Source organism: Rhineura floridana, chromosome 1 (assembly GCF_030035675.1).
Source record: "Rhineura floridana isolate rRhiFlo1 chromosome 1, rRhiFlo1.hap2, whole genome shotgun sequence".
Classification (NCBI taxonomy): Eukaryota; Metazoa; Chordata; class Lepidosauria; order Squamata; family Rhineuridae; genus Rhineura; species Rhineura floridana.
Window position 1 is genome coordinate 179,421,957 of NC_084480.1, and position 17,921 is coordinate 179,439,877.

General features: G+C 41.3%; 1 protein-coding gene across 5 annotated transcripts in view; it reads right to left on the minus strand.

Annotated features, from left to right (window-relative positions):
• ADCY2 (adenylate cyclase 2) overlaps positions 1–17,921 on the minus strand; it is a 260,383-nt gene that overhangs the window by 62,982 nt on the left and 179,480 nt on the right. For all 5 annotated transcript variants that reach the window (XM_061588160.1, XM_061588151.1, XM_061588133.1 and 2 more), the window contains exons 8-14: positions 12,497–12,655; positions 11,145–11,277; positions 9,775–9,951; positions 8,767–8,810; positions 5,469–5,549; positions 3,582–3,651; positions 2,042–2,139 (exon numbers count right to left, since the gene is read on the minus strand). In XM_061588160.1, the coding sequence (XP_061444144.1) occupies positions 2,042–2,139; positions 3,582–3,651; positions 5,469–5,549; positions 8,767–8,810; positions 9,775–9,951; positions 11,145–11,277; positions 12,497–12,655 (762 nt within the window). The remainder of the gene's footprint in view (positions 1–2,041; positions 2,140–3,581; positions 3,652–5,468; positions 5,550–8,766; positions 8,811–9,774; positions 9,952–11,144; positions 11,278–12,496; positions 12,656–17,921) is intronic.

Sequence of the window (17,921 nt, forward strand, 5' to 3'; positions counted from 1 at the left end):
AACTTTGGGGAAATCGTTCCCTCTCATATAGTCCCAGCAATTTACCCATCTGGGAAGAACAGTGACTTGACCCACAAAGTATGGTGAGGACAAACTGGATGGGCTGTAAAGTATTTTATAGTCCATGAAAAAGCTGGGATACAGCATTCAATTTTGATCAATCATTTTCATGAAGGGTGGATTCAAACTGTAACACATTCAAAAAGCAACAAGAAGAATGAAAAGGAAAAGGGAATCTATGTTATGTAACACTGTAAACATAATAGGCACAGCAATCCAACGCAGGGGAACCCAGCGTAAGTTGTGCTGGAGCAAGGGAAGCTGGCATAAAATTCTGCTGCATCCAATTGCTATTCAGGAGCCTCTGGCTCAGCTGGGAGCTGTGTGCAGGGACCAGAAAGTAAACACCTGCTCTCCCAAATACCCCTAATGAGCTTACTCTCCACTGACTTCTATTGGAATTATTTTCTTAGACCAACATCTTTCCCCATGTAACTTTTGCCAGGAGCACTCTGAACATGAGTTGGATGTGGCCTAAGTCCCTTCACCTCAGCCCCTCCCCAACACAACCCTTCTTTGGGCCTTACATTGCTCTACTTGCGCTGGTCTTGGCTGAGCTGGCTGCGTCCCAGCTGAGCCTTACATCAGCATAGCCTGGCTCAGCCAGGACCCAGCCAGCTCATCTGGTTATCCGCTGCATCCAACTGCCCTCAGTCTGGTGAAAAAGCGAGTTGGATTGTGCTCTAATTTAAGTCCATTGATTTCAACCGGTCTATGAGTATGATTTACAGAACAATCCTAACTATAGAAAGCCAGTATAATTTATGCCAGCATAAGTTACCCCTAACTCTGTTCCACCAGGTTATTAGGTCACATGACTGAGCTGAAAGGGGGTTGCAATAGATGTAGGTCTCTCTTTGCCCTGTCCTGCCCCCACCACACCACCAGAATGCTGCTTTTTGAGAACTTACCCCAGCTGAGCTGGAGTGAGGGAGCTATGTCAGTATAGCCCCAGTTTAGCTGGGAAAGCCCACTATCTGCCAGATCCAAACTCTCTCAACAAGATGGATCTTGGGTTTGGATTGGACTGTTATTCAGATTCGACCCTAAATTATAGATTGAAGGTGCATTAGTATTTAGATCTAACAATCATTAATTTTACAGGATTGGTGTACAGCTAATGGATTGTGACTAGGATTGCCAGGCCAGTAACCTGGAGAACTTGTTTTCCTTTACATTGGCTGATGTAGTAGAAAGTAGAACAAGGCCATGCTACTGACCAGAAACTATAGAGGAAAAGGGCCCTACATCCATAGCAGTGACTGTTACAAGATTCCATTAGAAATTGGCCAGCAGTGGCCTCCTGTTGCTCTACACCAAATCTAACAAACCTAGCTGTGACCCTCAACTGGATCATGCCCAGGTTAAAACGGGTTGCACCAGTAGTAGCACCATAACCATCTTGAACGAAACGGAAAGGAGGAAAAGAGGAGAAAAGGTCAGAGCAATAGCAAACAGAGTGGTAAGGCGGACTGCGCTCCCAACACCAGCATCGCTGCAGCTTACCTGGACAGACTGGCACAAGGTTGTTGACTTACTGTATTATTGTATGTTGTACACCGCCCAGGGAGCCATTGGCTATGGGCGGTTTATAAATGAAAATAAATAAATAAATAAAGGTGGCGGTGAAGCCAAGGTTGTGTGGACGCACCAGCAGAGCCAATCTGGCACTCCTGCCAGTGCCTCTATGCAGCCCCAACACCTTGTCACCACCCTGCCTCACCCCAGCCCCATGCAGATAAGCTGTAGCAATGCTGATGTCAGGAAGCCAGCTTGGTAGCCCCTCCCTATTGGGTGCTAGTGGTTCAGAAAGATGTAGAAGGACAAAAGCGGACAGAAAGAGAAACATAATTGCATGACTTTTTCAAAACAAACAGTCACATATTACAGCTGGATTAAAGGCAAACCCCTCCTAGGACGGAAAAGAGTGACAACGACATGAATGGATATAAACAAAGAGCTGCACACGTTGTTCACTTACTTGGGTAGTACTAGAATCTGCACAAGAAAAATGCAGAAGAATATAAGGCAAGCACAAGTCACATAGTACTTGAACGCAGGTAGGGTCGTTGCTCTATACTAAAAGAAAATTAGAAAGCGATTACCAAACCCCCCCCCTAAAATTATATAAAACAGTTGCTAAAATTACTGCAATTTCTGGCAAACATGCTTATGCTTACTGATGTGGCGATGGCTGTTAGTTTGATGGGCTTAAAGAAAAGGATTGGAAAAATTAATGGAGCAGGTTCGTCAGCAGCTGTTTGCTGTGATAGCTAAACAGAACCTCCTCCATGTACACAGGCAATGTACCTCTGGATACTAGTGGCTAGAGAACAAAAGATGGGGAAGGGATGCTGCTTTCATGCCAAGCTGATGGGCTTCTTGGAAGCGTCTCTCTGGCCACAGGACACTGGATGGACTCTTGGTCTAATCCATCAGGGATTTTATATTGTGATGATGAACTTGGGCCAATTAAGTTTATCCAGCAAGAAAATAATCAAGAGCAAGCATTGTCATTAACGGTTTTGCCTCTCTTTACATTTTTTTTAAAGTTTGACATAAAACTCTCATAAATTGTGCCTATTGGGGATACATTACTGTAATTAAAGGGCACAAACCACGAAGAAGTTCTCTTGCATAGGCCCCACTGAACTGCATAAGGGCTAGACAAGAATACCGCTGAGTATTACACTGGGGAACCTTCTAGTAAACTGTGCCCAGACCTATCGGTATAAAATATTTATACTGAATGTTTTTTTTTCCTACAATGGAAAATGAACAAAATCAATTTGAATCAGAAATCCCCAAACAGTCCACTCCTAGTCTGAGAATAACCTGACATACTTCAACCAGAATTGTTAAAGACAAAGCTGGGGATCATTACAGCACAGTAGCGCTGATAACATTCAGTATACAAGAAAAAGCAATAATCAGCATCATGACCAAATGCTTTGATTTGCTAGGCCTGGTAGACAAACACATTATCTAATAGAGCATTGAAAGAAGTCAAAACCAACCAATTTTAAGTTCTCTGGCAAAGCAAACACGATTTCTGTGACATTTAAAGTGCCTACAGGTAAGACTGACAGGCTGCAATCTGGAGAACATGCACATACTTTACATTGAGTGATGCAGGAGAAAAGATAGCCATAGTTTCCCCCCTTATCTTGTATTCTTCTGTCTTTCCTCCCCAAAATACAACAACAAACAGGAATCCAAGTTTGCCCAACTGCACATCAGCAGGAGATTAAATAGAATAGAGAGGAACATGTAAGTCGCCTAGAGTGGCCATTGGTCAGATAGGCGACGCATAAATTAAATTTATTATTATAATTTATTATTATTATTATTATAACAGGTGGGGAAAGCCATGGCTATCTAAACTTCTACACCATTAGAGTGCATTCATGTTTTTCAGGTATGAGGACCTACACGTAACCACAGAAACAAGTAACGTTATCACCCACTTAAAAAAAAAAAAGAATATAGAACCCCTGAGTTCTATGCTAAATGTCACTCACTTCTTTTTCTAGTGATTTGTTATAGAAGAGCAATGATATCCTTTGGATATCCTCAGACTTAAGCCACTGCCTAGAAGAGAAAGAAAGAACATACAGAATGTTATATATAAAGCCGAGTAACTCTTTCCTCCTTATATTTTTCTGAACACTTTAAAGTAAGAGACAGAATTTTGTACAATGGAAGGAAATCCTATCTAAGTCTATGTTACAGACTAAAACTTGTTTAACTATAATACCCTGTGTCTCCAGGAAAGCCTATATGAACGGTAGCCCTGTGAGGGGGTTTAGGCAGGGCCAGATTATCCATTAGGCTTAGTAGGCTGAAGCCTAGGGGCCCATGGGGCACTGGCCTGAGGGCCCCTGGAGCTACAGGGGGCCCTCCGCTCTCCTTCTGCTATCCACGGAAGCATCCATGGACCGCCATCCCCCCGCTATACCTACCTTTCCGTTGTTTTTTGCAGCTCGCAGATTTGCCATCAATCAAGATGGCGGCCGAGGTTTCCTTAAGGGGCTGAAGCCTCTGCCGCCATCTTGGCTGATGGCACGCAGAGGCTTCAGCTCCTTAGGGAAACCTCGGCCACCATCTTGATTGATGGCAAACCTGCGCGCCGCAAAAAACAATGGAAAGGTAGGTGAAGCGTGGGGATAGGGCCCCTCAAATACCAATCAGCCTAGGGGCCCTCCTCAGCTTAATCCAGCCCTGGGTTTAGGAAACAGTATTAGGAAACATCATACTACAGCTCCCATGATTCTTTGCAGGAAACCAAAACAGTTAAACTGGAATACATCCAATTTAAATTTGTAATGCAGGTAGATAATATGTGGTGTCTATGCTGGCAATGGGATCTTCAGATTTCAGACCTTGTTGTAAGGACCGAAAACAATACTATATCATGTGGTGATGCTCTTAGCTGATCTGGTCAAGAGACAATACATGAAAGTGAGTTGTTTCTTTATATAAATTTGCCTAAGCTATTATAGGTCAAAACTAGATCTTATAGTATGTCCCCAAATCATACACAGGCAGCAAGGAACCTGGAGAACTGCTATAACATGGTCTGGGTGGGCCATCTCACTGGAAGACAAGATGTACAACCGCAGGTCAAATTTCACTTAGGTTCAGTTAAATTAGTGGAGGCTTAAGCATGTGAAACTATGCACATAAATTATAATTTTTTGTGCATGTTTTAATCTGAGTCCTACTGGGGATATAGACTGTCCCCATCTCCCAGATTATAGCTGCAATCTTAAATTTGGGGAAATTAAAGATATGTGCAGAGCTCTCTCTGAGCTCTCCTTGTCCACAGTTATGGGGAATGCTTCAGTCACACCTTGCCACTAAGCAAGTAGCACAAGGATTCTTTACCAGTGGTCAGGGGGTCCATGAACCAGGGCAAACCAACAAACAAAAACAATTCCCAATGCAATAAAACAAACTGTATGCATTTATGTATGGTGATCCATAGCTTCTATCAAATTCTCAAAGAGGTGTGTGACCAAAAAAAGGCTAAGAACCACTGATGTAGCACATTAGCCAACAATGAAGAGAACAAGGCAGTACCATCTCATATAGTGCTCTGCTCTCAGCCCCTCAAACAGAATATCTGCTCAGTTCTCCTTTGTTTCCAATAAACCAGGCATACTAAAATACTTATTCCTTGTCTATAGGAAATTCAACCACAGAGCAGCTTGCTCCTTTCTGCTCTTTTCTTTTGTCATCCTATAATCAGGATGATGTGGGAACAATCAGATAGGAACTTTCAAATAGGTTCCTCCAGCCCTAGTACAAGGAGTTAAGCCAAAGATCCTTCAGGTTCCCCTCTGAATTGCCATTTTGATTCCATGACATGAATGGGAGCAGCAGGGTAATTTTGTGTGCAAGCATACTTTTGAGCATTAATTCCATCAATTGCTTGAATCATCCTTTCATTCAGTTCTTCTTCAAACCTTTTCTTCTGAGATTTTGTTCTATGGAGGACAAGAGGAGGAATAGAAGTTAGCAGGAAAAAAAAATAAAGTATGGCAATAATTAGAGAGATGAGAAAACAATAAGAGAACCAGCTCTTTCCATTCCTGTCTCCTGAAGCAATATTTGCTACATCACTTGCCGTATACGGATCTGCATTTAATATCAGCCATTCATTTTGCAATTTAAAGTTGATTTGTTGCTGAGATGACTTCATAGTAACATAACCTACACTCTGACTTCAAACAGCTGTTTGACACAAATCTAGAATTTAGCAATTCTGTTAGAATCACTGGATCTGGTACAATTATCCTCAAGTGAACAGATATTGTTACACATTTTGTTGCCTATGAACTTGACATATTATCTTGTGCAATTCCATGATATCATTGTAAGTCTGTAAGAAAGGGCTTATTTTATCTCCTCATTCTTCAGAATGAAGCTTCTGAATGAAAGAACCAAGTTTATCTGCACCCTCTAGAGTCTCTAACTGTGTACCTGCTTGGGTACGTTCTTCCTTTCATAAAGAGTGCCCTGTACCTTAAAGCCTAAGCTTTAAGTGTGAACACCCTAAAAGGAAAGTCTTCCTTTCTGACTCAGCTCATGGTACCCACTAATGATGGAAGGATCTATCAATTTCAGATTTCTCAGTTTCCCATTTTCCCCAATTTTAAATTTGGTTCTACACATTTCTGCAGCAATTTGTAATTTTTTTTAAAAAAAATCCTCAGCGATTCTTCAGCATTTTAGTGTGAATTTATCCTAATAAAAACATTTATGTATGCAGTTTTGACAAATGGACACATTTTTGCAAGCAGTTTGACCCAATATGATGCATTTTTGTATGTTAGTTTCACTAATATGTTCATTTTTATGCATGCTTTCCCCTAGTATATGCACTTGATAAATACTGCTTGGTTGGAAACTACATTGCAAAATTCGGATAAGTGCGAATTTCGAAGGATGGTTGTGTTTTGGTTTTCATACTGTTTTGAAAAGTATAAATTTGATAGATTCAGCTTTAAATGTGAACTGACTTCAGTTTCTCCCCCATTCCTAGCCCTTGCCAAACTGTTCACCAGCCACATGTGGTGCATCACTAGGAGAATAACTCTTCTGCTTTTCCGCTTTGCCTTAAACGACAAAAGAGGGTGTAATGTCAGGCATCTGGCAGGTAGGCCACAAACACACACACTTATTTATATTAACCTTTTTGATTGCCCTTCATCACATGGTTGTATATAGGGTGCCTTTAAGACTGATTTATTTTTTAATGGGGGGAAGGATAATTTTGCAAGATGTCATTGATACAATAATAGTGGATTCATGGTGGATTTATACTGGACCATTCAGACATCATTCCACTTTATTAGTTATTCAGTCATGCGTCCCCAATGTTACTGCATTATCGCCATCTGGAGGAGCGCTCTTATGCTATAGCAAAAGGATAAAAAAACTCCCAGAATACTTGTGATATGGAAGTTACAGGATTTTAGCAGGAAGCTGCACGATATGCATTGATAGGAGACAAAGCAGTATGTTCTCCCCAAAACCTTTGCAGACACAAACAATATTGAAAGTGGGATCATATATAAATGTGTAAGTATAATCATAACCACAAATCATCATGAATGCCCAATTAAAGGACGCTGGGAGAGACCCACAAATAATATGTAAAACAATTATCGTGTCTAATAAATAAAAACATGATTAAAAAAAATAAAAACAACTGGAACATAGGAAGCTGCCTTATACCAAGTCAAACCAGTGCTCCATCTAACTCAATATTACCTATACTAACTGGCAGTGGCTCTCCAGGACTTCAAACAGGACATTTCCAGCCCTTCCTGGAGATGTGAGGGAAGGAACCCAAGACTTTCTGCATAGAAAGCTGATGCTCTACCACAGAGAGAGGGCCCTTCCTCGCAGCTGCCAAATTTTAAACAAAAATCGTAACACATTTAAAAGTTTGAGCAGTCACCAATGACACTAAGACCTGGAACAATCAGATGACTTCAAAAGGCTTTGTGGACAAGTGAGTTTTCACCTGTACCTGAAAGCCCAATAATGTAGGGGCCATCTGTGCCTCCAGAAGGAGAGAATTCCACAGGTGAGGCACCACAACAGAGAAGAACCTGTCCTGTGTTGCCGCACAACGGGCAACACTTAACGGTGAAACAGTGAGAAGTGTCTGTGCTGAGGCACTTGTTCAGATACTTAGGTCTGAAGTAATTTATGGCCTTATATATTAACACCAGCATCTTGAATTGGGCCCAGTAACATATAGTCAGTCAGGGAAGACCCCACAAAATTGGTGTTATATGGGACCACCCAGTAATATCCAACAAAACGTTTGTATTCTGCACCAGCTAAAGTTCCTGGACTATTTTCAAGGGCTGCCCTATGTAGAGCACATTACAGTAATCTAGCCGTGAGGTTACTAGAGCATTAGGTGCTGTGGCCCATCTCAGTCCGGGAACAGTATTGTTATAATTATCAAGCACTGGACTTATTTCTTAGGGCCAAATTAAAGGTGGTCATATAGTTTGGCATTGCGTAGCTGTTTTTCTCCCTAAATAGCCAATGAGGGAGAGATGGAGGTGGATCGGGACTATGGAATGAGGAAAGAGAGGCTTAATGCCTTTCCCCTCACTGTGGTTCCAATCGGAACTAGACCTCCCCCTCTGCTTGCTATCCAAAATGGGAGCTTTCCTGCCATTGTGAATAGTCAGCATTTGGACAGCACCAAGCTGGGGGAATGTTCGATTCCAAATAGGACTGCAGTGGGGGCACAGGGTTAAAGCCCCCTCCCCTGCACAATGCTTCTGATCTGTCTTGGTCAACCTCACACCAGCCATTTAGTTAAAAAAAGCTATGCAGCATCAAACTATATAACAAGATTATGTCTAGTTGAGCCTCAAATCCGAGTTTTGCTGATAACTTCAGTCTACCAACAAACTCTTCTGACAGCCTATTAGCACCACCAAGATGGGAATTACTGTCAGAACGTCAACAAATCCCTAATACAAAAGAGCAAATGTACTGTTGGCATCGGTTTGCCTGTGTCAAATTGAATTATATTAAGTCAATTAAAATCCTAACAGCTGTTCATAATTACCCCAGCTAACAAAGTGAAAGCTCATATATATTTAGAATTGCTGGTTAAAGGTAATAATGCCTTTTTCTTACCAAGTTAATGTTTAAAAAATTAACACATACCTTTCTCTACAATGCTGGAAATTATACTGACCCATAGGCATGTCCTAAGAGATTAATAGAAAATGTCAGCCAATCACACAGTATTTTCTTGTTTTATGTTTGTAACTGTTTTATTTCTTTTATAAATGTGTACTGTATTGTTATAGGCCTCCCCCCACTCCTGGGACCTTACGGTAAAGGGCAGATAAGAAATCTAATGTTAAATAATTATAAAACATTATTGATTCTGAATGTATAAGGCTGTATTGTAATGCAAATAATGTGTCAGTAAACATTTTCCCCACTTCCGACTCAAAAATCTCAGTAAAGTATATGGCAAAATTCTCATTAATTTTAATGGGCCAGGATTGCACCTAAGCAGTGCAATTCCAAGTATTTTTGTGCAGACATTAATCCCTACTAAGTTAAATAGGATATCCTCCCTGGTATAATTATGCAACATTGCAGCCTTAGTAGTGCAAGCCAAAAGAATACAACTCAGCTGATACAAGAATGAGACACTAATGATCATAATATAGGTTCATCAGAACACAAGCAAAGTCCTGATGGATCAGACCAAAGGTTCATCTAGGCCAGCATCCTGTTTCTCATAGTGACCAGCCAGATGCATGCAGGAAGGCCATCTGCAGGGCATAAAAGCAATAGCAGTCGCCAGTTTGTCTTCCCAGAACTGGCATTCAGAGGTAACCTGTCTTGGAACCAGGAGATTCCGAGGACTGAGGTTTATGGAGGGGGTGGGTGGTGGTGGTGGGTGAGCACTTTTTATTTCTTTCTTTCTCCATTTGTGACACTTTCCCATGCTGTGCTATATAGTGTTAAAGGGCTCTGGTTCAGAGTTGGCTGCCAGCCTGAAATCCGAGAATATAATTATTGGGGCGAGGAGTGGGAGGGAGGAGAGAGATCTGGAGGAAGGGAGAAGAGAAAAGTCATAGTCTTTCTTTCTCTCCCCCATCAAACTGGCTCCCTCACTGTCTAGTACAAATATATAACAATACAGAAAACTCTTACCATGGTGCTGATCTTGCCATTTTCAGTAATCATACTGTCCCGATGGTGCAAGTGAGCAAACGGCTTGGCTGCTCCCCATGATTCCAAGTACCGGGTCATACGAACAGATGCTCTCATTTTAGCTCCATCTAGAGTATTCCGGGGTCGGAAATGATGCTGTGGGCTTCGTTTTTCTTCCTAGTTAGGAAATAAACACAAGAGACATAGGTAATATAAACTTTGAAGACTTTTTGCTGTTTTGCATAACTTCTTCTAGTTTTGCTAGTCATGGGGAGAAGCAATGGAGAGCAATAAAGACCAAACCACTGGAGATTTTATTCTGCTACCCTTTTGACTCCTGAGAATTTAGCTGGCATTATCCGCAAATGTATAAAAGGTAGAAATTTGTTCTTAAAACACACACAGACACACAAAAACAAATACACAAGATTCTAAGGAAGATTAATTCAGTGCCCAATATCATATTCTACACTCTTTTTTTGGCAATCCAACCAACTGCACCATATACCCAGTCCAGACAATACCACATAAGTGTTTAGCACCAACTGTGTAACAGAAAGGTTTTTACAGCTTCAGATCCAAAAGAGTGTATGTACATAACAAATCCAGTTAATAAAGGAAGTGTCCAGAAATGGCTTGCCCAGTGGGGCAGAGCCACAATGCTAGCTCCCCAGCAGGTGTGTTACTGCCACTTACTGGGATAGAAAGAGGGAGGGGCAAGGTGACTGGGAGTTCAATGGAGTGCAGGTGCACTAATAGGGCCAGCTCCTGCTGGTGCACCCACACTGTGCCTATCTGCCCCATTGCCTCACCCCTCTTCCCTTTGGTAAGTAGCACTGATGCACCAGCTGGGAAGCGAGCACAGTTGCTCCACACTACCAGGCAATCCACTTCTGGAGGTGGCCCAATCTGCACATAACACTAAACTGTGGTTTAATATTACAAGAGCAAGCTGCAGTGAACCTCAGGCTCATGCACTTTCCCCTCACCTCTCCTTCTCATGGCTGTTCCATAAGAGATTAAAACTTCTGCATCCATTTTACATTAACCTCAGTTTAGCAGTATGTTCAAATCCTAAATTGTGGTTAAACTTAACAATGGTTAATGAACACAAGCCAGCTTCATAAATGGCAAGCTGTCTTTAATCTAAAATGGAAGTTAAAGCTTCTAAATTCCTTCTTACAGCTGCACCAGGGGGAGTGTACAGGGGGAGTGCGCAAGCTTGAGACTTTTCTAAGCTCATTCTCAAGTCCAAATCAGCCCAATGTGATCCTAGAAGCAATGGAAGCAAAATCACTGCTGTTCACTGCTTATAGCATTTTCAAATACAATAGCCTCAGTATGGACAAAACAAATGAAGTGCTACTCACCTTGGGATTGATTATAAAGTAGGTTTTCACATTATGCTCCTTGAGATACGGATCCCTTACATCTCCATCTCCGTCTTCCACTTTGTAAGCTCCATTCAAGTGTGCCAAGGTGACTGAAGTAATGTGAACACGGCTGAAATTATGGTTTATTTTAAAATGACCATTACACAACATTAAGAATGTAACGTTGATTCTTGTTTTAATGCTGAGAAATATTCCCTACAGTTTTAGATACAAAATGAAATACTCATCAACCAAATGACACTTTGCAAAAAATATATTTGCAGGTAACAAATCTGAGGGTTGCTATGCACAAAAAGAAATGTCTACCGAAACCTGGTTCTTACTGACATGGTCAACCTACAACTAAGCCGTATCACTTTTCACAAGGGTGCATGTGGCTCCCACGTGCAAAAAAACACCAACAAATACATCTGTGCACAGAGGAACAGAACATCAGGGGAAGGACTTGGTTAGGTCCTTTTTCCCTAGGTGAAGGGATTTTATTTATATTCAGTCATATGAGCCCTCACCTGCAGTGTGAAATGGTACAACCCAGATGCCCACCTCAATGAGATCTAGGTCCATCTTATAATTGTGCTTTAAAAATGGCTGCTAAGTGTTTTCTTAATGCTGAAAGCACACACACTTTCTCCTTTGTTCCAATCAAGTTGTCTCTTATGGACAGGAGACTCTGATGAACACCAGAAGCTCCCTCCCCTCAGTGGCTTCCCCATTCAATTAATATATTCAAAAGATGCAGAGGTGTTCCCTCTATTTATCAATTATATTTAAACCCCTCTCTTCCTCAAAAGAGATCAGAGCAGTTTCCAACTGGTTTCTAGTGGTCTCCTGTCACAGCACCTTATGGGAGCCAGAGCTGTAGACTCAGCATTTGAACTGTACAGTGTGCCTTCTGAGACCCTTCCATTTCAGTAACTGGGGGAAATCTATATTTACAATAGGATCACAGGAAATTAGTAGGGCAAAATGCATGGATTTTGACAAGGGAGTGGACACAATCTAGGCAAACCTGTAGTCCTACTGATTTCAACTGGAGAGTTATGCACAGATTTAAAAGGACTTAGACTGATGACTTCAAAGGACTAAACTTTGGCAGGATCATGTCCAATGTTTATAAAAGACATTCAGGCCTATTAAAATATAGAATTTCCCAGGCAGCAATCAAAGGGCAGGATCACTGGCTTGCCTGATGAGTATAGTACCCTATTGATGGCATGGTAGGCCTTTCTGGTGACCATTCCCTCTGTCTTTGTAGCATCCAAATTCACAGGCACCAACCAATTTGGGAAAATATATTAACATACATGTTAAATAGAGACTATTCTTACCCTGGAACTCCTCCAGCTTCCATGTGATTGGCTAGTGTAACATCATGTGACCATACATCATACTGCCATTTCTGCAGTCCAATCACACCACAAAGGACATTCCCAGAGTGCACCCCTACTCGCATATTAATATCAACTCCAGTTGCATCTCTGACCTTCCTATTGATGAGAAATAATTATCACAGCTGTTATTTTCTGGACTTTAAAAAAAACCCACACAGTACTGCAATTATCCCACAATTATTTTTATGTGCTGCTTTTGATGTCTTAATTAAAAAGGGGTATAAAATGTTTTAATTTTTTTTGAAAAATCAAATATATTTTCTTTTATAACTTATTTACAACTAAAACTTATTGCAGGTTTAAAGATCAGCCATATCAACATTAATATAAAAATACACAGGACAAAAATATGTCAATTCAAGACCACAACCAAGGGATTCTAAATAAAACCGGAACTTGCCTTTCATTTTTTTGCAACTAGTAGGCAACATAGATGGAAAATGTTGGTCTTTTATCAGAAGGATTTATTATATTATTAATTCTTGTATAGACCTCATGGCTCCTGAGAGAAGAACTCACCTTTTAAACTTTTTCTTAATATTTTAAGTTGAACTTCTATGAAATTTTATTAAATTATAATCTCAATATTATAAAAAAGTAGGTGGTTCTGATTTCTTCTTCTCTCAGGTTGGCTGAGTTCAGACATCAATTTGCATCTTACGAAACCATAGTTAAGCAGCTGGGAAGGAGGGACAGGACTGTGCACTTTCTTCTCATGCACCCCTTCTCTCTTCCCTTATTTGGTACTTGCATCCTGTTGTTGTTATGTGCCTCCAAGTCGACTACGACTTATGGTGGCCCTATGAATCAGTGACCTCCAATAGCATCTGTCATGAACCACCCTGCTCAGATCTTGTAAGTTCAGGTCTGTGGCTTCCTTTAGGGAATCAATCCATCTCTTGTTTGGCCTTCCTCTTTTTCTACTCCCTTCTGTTTTTCCAAGCATTATTATCTTTTCTAATGAATCATGTCTTCTCATTATGTGTCCAAAGTATGATAAGCTCAGTTTCATCATTTTAGCTTCTAGTGATAGTTCTGGTTTAATTTGTTCTAACACCCAATTATTTGTCTTTTTCGCAGTCCATGGTATGCACAAAGCGCTCCTCCAACACCACATTTCAAATGAGTTTATTTTTCTCTTATCCACTTTTTTCCCTGTCCAACTTTCACATCCATACATAGACATTGGGAATACCATGTGTGCCAAAAACAACATATAGATTAATGTGGAAACAGGACAAAGGGGACTTTTGAATGAACACACGTGAAACTAACACAGGCTAGAAATAGACTGGCCAGTCCATTCCTAAATAGCTACTGCCCCAAGTCACTCAAGGCCAAGTTATAATTTGACTCCAGGTCTTTCCAGGTTTGAATCCAGGTCCAACACTCTGTCTATTGCATCAGGCTTTCCCATCCTTTGGGTCCCTGAATGTTGCTGGACTGCAGTTCCCATAGTTCTTGACCACTGGCCACGTTGGCTGGGGTTGATGGGAGTTGCAGTCCAGCAACATTGGGGACCCAAAGACTGGGAAAGGCTGACACATGAAACATGGAGTCTAAACCACCACATTACCACTACATATAGCACAATGTGTTCCTCCAAATCAAATAGACTGCTTACATGTGTCGATTAGAATGCATGGTGCTGACGTGGGAATGCTATACACAAGAATCACATGATGAGATATGTTAAATGTTGCAGAAGCAGCGCGCAGAAGACACTTGAAAAAAGCCTAATCCTAAGTGGATTTTTGTTTTGTTTTGAAATATGGTTGTGACAGCACAGGCTGTAGCCTGCACCATGAAAGGGATAGGAGACAAGCAAACTAGCCAAACAACTCCTCCTTCTTGTAGCACCGCTGCTACCAAGTATATTTCTTTATTTCTACCTGGCTGCCTCCACTAAACAGCCCTTTAACCTTCCGGACTTTAACTGGCCCATCCTACTTCCCATACTGAATGTAATACGGCACACAGCAAGTGTGAATAACATGGAGTGAATAACAAGGCCCCAGCATAATGTTTTTTCAAAACAAATGGTGCTATTAATAAGTCCCCTTTTCATAAAAGTGACTCAAAGCAACTTACAGAAACAAACATTAAAAACAAGTATAAAAACAACCTAAAATGATCATCAATAATATGTATTAAAAAAATAGATCCACAGCTCAACCCACTCCACTAAAAAGATGAAGGGAAAATTAAGATCCAAAAGCCTGGATGGATAAAAATGTTTTTGTCTGGCGCCGGAAGACAGACAGTGATGGTGCCCTGAGGTTTTAAGTAAGGCAACAAGTTAAACTGTTTTTTTTTAAAAATTATATTAGAAAACAAGATAATTTTACAGCTTGAGTGGTTACCCATAAGACTATATAAACCCACCCTGTTGAGATATGACTGGCACCAATGCAATTGAGCTTTTGGTGCCAGCTAAGGACTTGGCTGTTCGCCCAGGCCTTCATTGGAGTTTTTTCAGACTGATAGTTGTGATTATTCTGATCTGCATTTAGTTTTCTGTAGTTTTCATGTTGTGGTTTTATGTTAAGGTATTATGATTTTAATTTACACCCTGCTCTGAAATTGCTTGCAATGAAGAGTGGGATAGAAATGCTTTTAATAAATAAATAAAAATGCAGAAAAGTCCTATGCAGAAGAATCTCTAAAGCAAAAGCAACCATTTTACAGCCCAGAGTGATTTTACAATATAAAACAAAAACAAAATAGATGAGAGTCCAATTCTTTCACAATAGCATTTAGTACAATTTTCAAATGTAGCATAATATACACAATAATGAAACAAAACAGTGTTCCTATACAATGTACATGTTAAGATATTCCCATGTGCACTAGACACTCAAAAACATTAAATCTTTGCCATAACACACCCAACATTATAATCAAGTCATTCCAAAATGTTTTTTGAGTCCCTGGACATGTAAACACTCCAGCTCCTTTGTTTATGAATATGAACACAGAAAGCAAATTTTCATAAAGTTATCATATTTGGTGACTCTCCCTCACCACCAATGCTGGCTCTGGAATAAAGATGGTGGAAATTATGCTTGAGATTATGCTGAAGACCTCTAACCCAGAAAACAATCACTTGGAACAATCCCACCACCTATGGAATGAAATTCCTACCACGTCACCACCTCCCCAACAAATCAAGGATAAGGGATCCTTTGCAGTTTTAGAATGAAATGCCATGCTTTCTTCTAGCTTAGCTGATATGGAACTGCTGTAACAACCACATAGCATCCCAGCTGCCATCACTGATATTAGAGCTGATGCAAGTTCATCATGTGTCCTTGAATACCTTTGTATTCCTAGAAGTCTCATCTATGAACAACTGTCTTTTCATATCCCTGGTATCTTCGATACATATGTGCTCAAATGCCACCAGCATGCGAGAGATATTTTCCTACTCGAGCAGCTTGCTTGTAAAAAGCTCTAATCTCGTTACCCTGGCTTTGCCCATCCCTTCCTGCTCTCTCTTGTTTTACGTCATTGCCGCTGCTTTCCATCCCTACCTTCTGCTGCCTCCTCCTCCATAAAAAATTAGATTGTAGCTTATTGGATCAGGGTCCTGTTTTTTGATATTTTCCATAAAGTAGGGATAGACAACATGGTGCCCTCCACATGTTGTGCACCATCATCTGCCACCATGGCCAATGGTCAGGGATGATGGGAGTTGTAGTCCACAACATCAAGAGGACATCACATTGGCTACTCCTGCCATAACCATTTACATTGATAAGGCTGTATAAACAAATCATAACTTTGCAACTGTTCAAAATTCTCATATACATTTTGACTTCAGGTACACTAAATCACGGTTCAGCCAGCCTTTGTTCCAAGACAAGGAGATTTAGTCCATCTTCTGACAATCCTGGGAAGTAATGCTGTCATGAAAAGGTCTTAGTAGATCTAGATTTTCCAGTAGTGGCAGAAGATCTAGATCTGCATGGGTGATGGGGGTAAACAGTAAACACTAGAGATGGGTGAATATATCAATCTCAGTTTTTTTCGTTTTTCTGCTTTTCCAGTATTAAGCTTAGTTCTTCACATTTCCATGTCAATTTGCAATTTAAAAAAATCCTCATGAAAATCCACCAGCATTTTAGTACACATTTTTCCTAACATACATGTTTCTATGCAATTCTGCCTAATATATACATTTTGCAAAGCAATTTTGTCTGATATATACATTTATATATAGCAGTGTTATAGCAGGTAAGTCAAGCGAGGTATCCAGAGCACAGCCTTGTCCTGATTTCTTGGATGAGTTTCAGCTGGTACAGCTTGAGGACGTTGACAAGGTGCTTGGACAGGTTCGTGCAACTACATCTGTGCTGGATCCTTGCCCTTCTTGGCTAATAAAAGCTAGCAGGGATGGAACAGCCGCCTGGGCCAAGGAAGTGATTAACGCCTCTTTGCAAGAGGGGGTGGTCCCTGGCTGCCTGAAAGGGGCAGTAGTGAGACTACTCCTGAAGAGACCCTCCCTGGTCTCAGAAAATCTTAATAATCATAGGCCGGTGGCAAATGTTCCATTCCTGGGAAAGGTCCTTGAACTAGTGGTGGCAGGCCAGCTCCAGACACCCTTGGATGAGACCGATTATCTGGATCCATTTCAGGTGGGTTTCAGGCCTGGATTTGGCACGGAAACAGCCTTGGTCGCCCTGTATGATGACCTTTGTCGGGAGAGAGACAGGGGGAGTGTGACTCTGTTGATTCTCCTTGATCTCTCAGTGGCTTTTGATACCATCGACCATGGTATCCTTCTGGGATGACTGGCTGAGTTGGGAGTGGGAGGGACTGCATGTCAGTGGTTCTGCTCCTACTTGGCAGGTTGGCTGCAGAAGGTGGTGCTTGGGGAGCATTGCTCGGCACCCTGGACTCTCCAGTATGGGGTTCCGCAGGGGTCAGTTCTGTCCCCCATGCTGTTCAACATCTACATGAAACCGTTGGGTGCGGTCATCCGGAACTTTGAAGTGCGCTCTATTTCTCCTTTTCATCTTCATTAGGTGAGACTGTCAATGTGCTGAACCAGTGTATGGCTACAACAATGGACTAAAGGTAAAGGTGTCCCCACATTTGTAGTGCGAGTCGTTTCCGACTCTTAGGGTGACGTCTTGTGACAGTTACTAGGCAGACCATATATATGGGGTAGGATTGCCAGTTCCTTCCCCAGCCTTTCTTTACCCCCCAGCATATGCCAGGTACTCATTTTACCAACAATGGATGGATGGAAGGCTGAGTGGACCTCGACCCCTTTTACCGGAGATTCGACTTCCTCCTTCCGTTGGAATCGAACTCTGGCCGTGAACAGAGCTTCAGCTGCATTACCGCCACTTACCAC